Source organism: Rhincodon typus, chromosome 20 (genome assembly GCF_021869965.1).
Source record: "Rhincodon typus isolate 14 chromosome 20, sRhiTyp1.1, whole genome shotgun sequence".
In the NCBI taxonomy this organism is placed as follows: domain Eukaryota; kingdom Metazoa; phylum Chordata; class Chondrichthyes; order Orectolobiformes; family Rhincodontidae; genus Rhincodon; species Rhincodon typus.
In genome coordinates this window covers 19,838,901-19,846,991 of record NC_063351.1, presented here as the reverse complement: position 1 = coordinate 19,846,991, position 8,091 = coordinate 19,838,901, and the positions used below count along the sequence as shown (strand labels likewise).

The window sequence follows — 8,091 nt, the reverse complement described above, 5'->3', positions numbered from 1 at the left end:
ATAGACAAATATAATCATATATGCCGCCCATATGCTGTCAGAAAGTGTCCTTCTGTCTTTCACTTTCACCATATCTCAGTGCATGCCCAAGTTCCACAGCTGGAATGGAGACAGTCTATCCTGTAGTATAGCCCATCGACCTTAATGGTTTACCCAAGGGGTGACTCTGGAATGATTATGTTGAGAGATCCCAGTCATGCTGAATGTGTCCTCCCCGAGGGAGGCGCTCCCTCCTTGGCTTGAATTCCCACAGGCCTGAGGGTGACAGGCAGGGTGGAGCTGAAGGGCCTGCCTACCTGCAGAGGCTTCCTACTCTGACTGCGTACCTACTGGCACTACCCTGTCTCCCTGTGAGGAAGGGGCACCCGGAGTGGGTGTATGGTCCTGTTCATCTCTATTGCCTTGCTGTTGTTGATAAACACCAATGGTTAAAGTGACAGAGGCATGTCTATGCGCGTATATGGTGGACTCTGAGACTGCTGGACTTGGCTCTCCATTGCAGCCAGCAGCCTGTCCAAGGAGACAGCCAGATGATCACCTGCCTGAGGCAGTAGGGTCCTGCAGCCTTTTGTATCAGGTTGGCCAGTGCTCCAGACAAACCTACCTGCTGCTCCAATGTCGCTTATGTATTTGGATGAAGTCCCTGATTTCCGAATACCTTGGGATCCTCTTCAGCCTGGGGTTGAGCAGGTGCCTAGGCTCTAGCAGTCCTCCAAGCGCCAATGACCTCAGGCATTTTCTCCTTGGTGGAGACACAGCAGTGAAGGTACCATAAGCAGGTGCTGCCAACTTTAAAGAGAGTTTCCACCAAGGGGTCAGTTTCTCAGCTGGTGAGAGTACACTGGGCAGTCTTGCTGGTACGTTTTTTGAGGATTTGCACTTTCAGCCTCAGAGGTTGGGGAGACAATGTCTTGTGGGGCAGTCCTCTTAATCACCAGCACGATTGACATGGCAGTGTGCCTGCGGGAGACAAAAGAGAGAAAACGTGGCGACCAAGGCTGCGGCATGTTCCCAATAAACTCACTGTGGAGGTAATGGGAGCAATGAACAATGAAATCTTACTTGGTTGCCAGGGCATGGAGGTTTTGGCATCTACACAGGAGCTTTCAAGGACCATGATCATCAACCTCGTAAGGAGTGAAGAAACAAATACCACCACCCACCACCCCTCCTTACTCTTTGGGCCCTATGATGTGCCACTTTCCCCGATAATGAGAGAACGAGAGAGAGAGTGAGTGGGGTGAAAGTGGATGGCATAGTGGTTAGTGCAGGTGCAGGTGGGGGAAACGTGGTGAAGAAACAGCACAGACAGCATGCAGGGTGAAGAGAGTGGACGTTTGGAGTAGATGTGAGTGCGTGAGAGAAGATGTTGCAGGAAATAGTAAGAATTGTAGAACATCAGCCTCGGTGGCAGGTGATCATAGTAGTAGAAATGAGAGGAAGTGAGAGGTCATAGAGAGCAAATGGTGGTATTTGTTTACCTTAATGGAGTGAAGATGGTCATTAACCTTTTTCCTGCATTGTTGGGCATTTTGCCAGACTGAGGAAACTGCAATGGCCTGGTAGCAACCTTGGACTAGGTTGGCAGGATCTGCTGTCATCACCTCTTCTGTTGGTCCTGAGTGAAAAGAATATCTATCCTCTGCACCACCCCATCCACCAGAACCTCTAGTTCCCTGTTCACAAAAGGGACCACCAATTTCTCCTTGTTTGCCAAGTCCAAGGTGAATGTCTGCTTCAATTTGCCAATGTTTGACCACATATGCAATGACCTTTATAACATGATGCCAGTGCCAGGAATGCTGGTGTATTCTGGCAGTGCTAAGGATTTCCAGCTATGAAAAGTGGCAGAATTAGGCTGGCATCAAACAAGAAGACCACAACAAAGGCATGGTATTTAGTTAATGAGGCATGTTTGTGATGATAGTGTGTGAAAATGTTTTTCTTGGAGAGAAACCCTCTATAAAACTCAAAGAAAATGACATTTAGCCAAAAGATTGGGAGGATTCAGTTCTTTGATTCTCTTGCTTGAATATATAAAACATTTATGGGGGAAGCTAAAGCAGCATTACTCGCTGCTGCTTTTAAAGCAAACTGTATTGTGACTCTGCATCTATAAAAAAAGTCAACATTCACAGAAATATTGACAGCAAGTTCTGAAGAGCAAGAATTCTCATTATTGATCTGGGAGAAGAGACAGCTTTGCTAATAATCATTAGTTGGACAGTAAAGTAACTATTTTAGAATATTCAAGTATCTTTAAATTGTAATTTTATAGATATAGAAAGTCACAAACAATGATTACTGAAAAACAAAACTATTTATATTAATCCTAAACGCAGCAGTTGCTGAGCTAATTTGAGAAACAGAGATACACAGAGATACAGTCACAGAGATAACTTGAGGAACTATGGTTTCAATTTTTCTAAAGTAATCTTGGATTGTTTGGGCATGAGAAATTTTGGGTACAATCTTGTATAAGATTCATTCAATTCAGTATACTGTATAAAATTCAGCTATTAAGTTACATTCTTGCTGTTTGAAAGTGGTTTTGTAAAATAAACGGTAAGAGCTTAATTGCTGTTATGTACAAGAACAAATTTATTTCCAACTTTTGTTTCCCAATACAGCAAGAAACTGGATCATGCTCCATTTCTTTAAATATTAAAAATTCAACATCTCAGTACTACAGAGATACAACCTTTTCTTGAAAAGTTTGCTCATCATTGCACATATTTTCCAGGACCAGGATTCAGTCCAAAACCAATGTATTAATCATGCAACAAAAAATACATAAATAACATTTGAATACATACAATAAGTTTTTAAAATATAATTTACCAATTGTCATTTTTACTGACAGGTATCTTAAGTAAATTGAGCTACGTAACTGCTAACATTCAAAGGTTGAAATTCCCATCAGCAAAGTGTGCAGCAATCTTGTGCAACATTCCTGTGTGAGCTTTGTTTTATTTTTAACACCACGTGCTGAGCAGTGTATTTTAAATTAGTTCACATAAAACCAGCACACACAAAAATGCAGTGTATTAAAAGTACTTAGTGAACATCACTGATTGAAATTTCTACCTGTTTCATCAAGTCTCCCTAAGATTCTATCAATTATAATAGTCTACTGTAAAAGCAGCTGATACCAAACATCTGTAATGCGTATTGTATTAACTGCTACTCTGCTAATATATTTTGCAGTTGATCACACCATATGTCACTCAAAGCGATAGTATACACTGGATGTGACAGATTGAATATTAATACAATTTCAAGCCATTTAGTTATATGCTAATTAGATATATCTAATTGCATGTTATGAATGAAAATGTCAGTGCTATAAAAGCTTTGGCCTTCGTGCCCATAAGTTGTGCCTGCACATTTGAAACATTTTTGGAAATAGTGTAAGCTTCTGTATGAAAATTTGGTTGAATAATTCATTTTCCTATCAAAGCCCACCACATAAAACTGTGGATACACAACAATGCTGTCACTATTTACACATAAAATCTTCCAGTTCTCTATTTTTCCCCTCCCACCCTATATGAAAGATTATGAAGCGATAGAAACCTTTGTTAATTATTTCTATTGTACGATAATGTAGTCCAACAGTACTCTGTAAATTTATTCTCTTCTAGTAAAAGTATTGTAAATTATTAACCAGCTTTTATGTCAAATTTGTATGAATATTATGACTCTTATTAGTAACGACCATTGCATGTAAAGATTTTGACATATCATTAGCAAGACATGAACAAAGCACAAAAAGAACTGAATGAGAAAGACAGGTCCAACTTGTTTTAAACATTCAACATCCTGTTAAATTGATGACATAATGTGCCATTATATGGTTGCATAGAGAATATCTACCTTTCAGTTTGTAAGAGAATCAACCTGCCTATTTTCCAGTGCTTTTTAAAAAATATACGAAATAAATTCACTGAGCAATGTTGTTCTGTTGTAGTTCACTGGATATCCAGAGATTTTTCAATGGATGGTTTTCTTTTCCAATTGGCATTGAAAGCTTTAATAAAGCTTGTTAGCCCAGTGAAGCAGCCTGAGAAACATTAAGACAGATGGAAAGAGCAGCCTGACCTTTTAGTCCTAGCTGCTACTTGTTGAAGAACACACTGAACTACACATGTGCAGGTTTCCACTTTCACCCTCATCTTCAGCAACTGTTTCTGGTTTTTCTTCTGCTTCAACCATTGATATAGATGCTGTTGGTTCCTCTGACCTCTTTTTTAACCTATTTACAGAGTTGAAACATGGGAGAAAAGGGAATGTACAATATTATTATGAGCCTGTACCAAATGTTTTTTGGCAATATGGTGAAAATGTAGATACATTTAATTATAAGTATGATCTTCAGTCAGACAGTCTTAAAATTCGTCAACATGAAACAATCTAATTAATTCAGTTTACACACATACATACACACACCAAACATAAATTAAAATGAAGAGGCTAATTAATGATTTGGCTTTGTTCAGTTGAATTTATACAGCAATCTTGATTCCAAACAAGATTAAAGTTGAAGTGAATCTAAACTGTGCTGCTGGAATCACTCTTAACATAATCACTGCAAGTTCCACTTAGTTTCTGAGGATGTCTCTTGACTGTCTATTACTTCTGCAGCCTTAGCATTCTATGTTTACTTGCAGACATGATTCAGCTAATCCTAACCATTTTCTTTCTAAATGATTCCTGGGAGCCCCCTTACATTTCAGTTCTTGTGCTGATGTTAGACTATAAATTTAAGCAAAAAAACTACAAATTGTTTTTGGGTTTTGCATTTAAACAAGGAGTTATGAGTGTAGCAATTCTCAGAGCAACATGTTAAAACTGCCTAGAAAAATTAATTTGGTGAATTTGATGTAGGGACATTCTTTAATTTGCTTAAAACTTATGTGAAATGCCCTTGTCACAGCAACTCGCTGAAATTGGTGCACATGGTAGTTTTCATGATTTTACCAATATCTGTGTGGAAATTTGTTCTCTTTCTGAACAGCATAAATCATCAAGGTCGAAAACTTCAGATCTGAGCAATACACTTCAAAAAGGGAGACATTTCGATATGAAAGGCATTCTGTAACAGTTTAGTGGCAGAATTCTCAGTCATAACATCTGCTGCTCCACAAATAATTATTATTATCATAGCATTAATGTTTTCTCATTTATAAGATGCCAATTTAGCTGCTGTGGAATAATTTGATCATTGTATAGTTCTCCATCCATGGCCAAAATCGGTAAAATATGCTCAATACATTGACTAAAAAGTAATCACAGAAGTCCAGATTTCCAAATGTGGTATAAGACTGTGCCTGATTGTTGCTGGTTGAGTATGCTATAGTATTCTCCTGGGGATAAATGTCTGAGGAGTGAAAACATGGGTCTTCCAAGGAATAGCAATCATAGATAGTTATCATTCTGTTCGTCTTTACCACCCTTCCCTGGAGCTCCAACTTTCTGGCATGAACATCCAAATCAGGCTTCTTGGGAAACCGGTAGGTGCTGGAGGCCCAATCATGCTCCCTCCTTACCCCAGTAACTGCCGAAATCAAGGTTTAAAGATCTAAAGCCTCTTTGAGAAGCTGCAGAGAGACGATAAGTGTGCAAGTTAAATGTATGAGAGAGTAGCACGGCAGGGAAAAGAGGGGACAAGGTGGTGCATGGGTGCATAAGAGGATAGGGAGACTGGTGTGTGATAGGGCTGCAGGTAGGTGAGGGGATCGGTGGCAGGTAAGTAGGTAAGCGGGTACAGCGGGTCTGGAGGAGCTGTTGAGAAGTTGAGTTGGGGGTAAAGGATTGGTCAATTTGGGTTGGGTGTGGAGGTGTCTAGAGGCTGTTAGGTAGTGGGATATTGGGTGAGGTTTGATCAGAGATATTGGGTGAGGGTGAGGTTTATTTGGAGTGTTTGGGGAGGGAAGGGCTGTTTGGAGTGTTGGATGAGGTTTGTTCAGAGTGCTGGGTGAGGGTGAGTTTGATCGGAGTGTTGGGTGAGGATGAGGTTTGTTTGGAGTGTTGATTGAGGGTAAGGTTTGTTTGGAGTGTTGGGTGAGGGTGAGGTTTGTTTGGAGTGTTGGTTGAGGGTAAGGGTTGTTTGGAGTATTGGGTGAGGGTAAGGGTTGTTTGGAGTGTTGGGTGAGGGTAAGGGCTGTTCGGAGTGTTGGGTGAGGGTAAGTGTTGTTTGGAGTGTTGGGTGAAGGTAAGGGTTGTTTGGAGTGTTGGGTGAGGGTAAGGGTTGTTTGGAGTGTTGGGTGAGGTTTGTTCAGAGTGTTGGGTGAGGGTTGTTTGGAATGTTGGGTTAGTTTAATGGGAACGTTGGGTGAGATTTCTTCAGAGTGTTCTGTGAGGGTGAGGTTTGTTTGGAGTATTGGTGAGGGTGAGGTTTGATCAGAGTGTTGGGTGAGGTTTGATCGGAGTGTTAGGTGAGGGTGAGGTTTGTTTGGAGGTGTGTCAGGTTGAGTCGTCAGCTTGAGGGGTTTGACAAGTTCAGAGAAGGTATCAGTGGATGTAGGGTGGTTCAGTATATGTCAGGGTCAGTTTAACTCTTATCCAGGAGTTAGAACAGGTCTTAATTCCTACATCTTTTCCCAGGCAACTATTAAGGTGTGTATGTAGGAACTCTAAGTCTATGACACAAATCACGGCTGTGAGCTATTCTAGAGAGTTCCAAATGTAGGCCAGTTCCCCATCAGAAGGTTTAACTTCCTGGGCAATTCCTGGGTAGTCAGTGCTTCAGGACTTTCCACTGGTCCTCTGTTGCTTCTGTCAGGGTGCATTAATGGAGCAACTAGCTTCCAGTTAGAATATCCAAGCCCATGTACTTTTATAAGGCCTTTCACAGTGTCAGGTCACTTCAAAGCACTCTATACACAATGAAATATTTCTGAAGTTATAGAAGTAATTTGAGTACAACTTGCTGTCAAAATCAATAATGAAATAATGATCAGATCATACTTTTCAGAGGCGCTGATTGAGTTGACTGTGATAAATATTGATTTGGGCACTAGAGTAACCTGGGATGGATATATGATGTAATACCAATTAGTCATTGTAAATCTAATGCTACACTGACCAATAATAGACATCCAAGGCAATATAGTTTATAGAGTCATAGTGATATACAGCACAGAAACACCCCCTTCAGTCCAACTCGTAATTGTACCAGTTGGGTAACTGTACCAGCCTCCACCACTTCCTCTGGCAGCTCATACCACACACGCACTACCCTCTGCATGAAAAAGTTGCCCCTTAGGCCCCTTTTATATTTTGCACCTCACACCTTAAACCTATGCCCTCTAGTTTTGGACTCCTCCACCCCAGGGAAAAGACCTTCCCTATTTACCCTGTCCATGCCCCTCATGATTTTATAAATCTCTTTAAGGTCACCCCTCAGCCTCCAATGCTCCAGGGAAAATAGCCCCAGCCTATTCAGCCTCTCCTTATAGCTCAAACCCTCCAAGCCTGGCAACATCCTCATAAATCTTTCCCGAACCCTTTCAAGTTTCACAACATCCTTCCTATGGGAGGGAGACCAGAATTGCAGGCAATACTCCAAAAGTGGCCAAACCAATGTCCTGTTCAGCCACAACATCATCTCCCAACTCCTATACTCGTAGCACTGACCAATATACTGTCAGGATGTGGAGGTGCCGGTGTCAGACTGGGGTGGACAAGGTCAGAAATCACATGACACCAGGTTATAGTCCAACAAGCTTGTGTTTTCAAATAAACCTGTTGGACCATAACTTGGTGTCGTGTGATTTCTGACAATATACTATCAGGTGTAGACAGCAGAGATCGAGTGAATCCCTAGAAGAGTATAAAGACAGTAGGAGTATACTTAAGAGAGAAATCAGGAGGGCAAAATGGGGACACGGCAAATAGGGTTATGGAGAATCCAAAGGGATTCTACAAATACATTAAGGACAAAAGGGTAACTAGGGAGAGAACAGGGCCCCTTAAAGATCAGCAAGGCTGCCAATGTGTGGAACCGCAAGAGATGGGTGAGGTATTTAATGAGTACTTTGCATCAGTGTTTACTGTGGAGAAGGATATGGAAAGTACAGAATGTGGGGA

General features: G+C 41.2%; 1 protein-coding gene across 2 annotated transcripts in view; it reads right to left on the bottom strand.

The window, feature by feature from the left end:
- Positions 1-2,613: 2,613 nt before the first annotated feature.
- LOC109917659 (serine/threonine-protein kinase 32C) overlaps positions 2,614-8,091 on the bottom strand; it is a 279,630-nt gene continuing 274,152 nt past the window's right edge. For both annotated transcript variants that reach the window (XM_048608927.1, XM_048608928.1), the window contains one exon: positions 2,614-4,255. In XM_048608927.1, the coding sequence (XP_048464884.1) occupies positions 4,111-4,255 (145 nt within the window). In that variant the 3' untranslated portion in view covers positions 2,614-4,110. The remainder of the gene's footprint in view (positions 4,256-8,091) is intronic.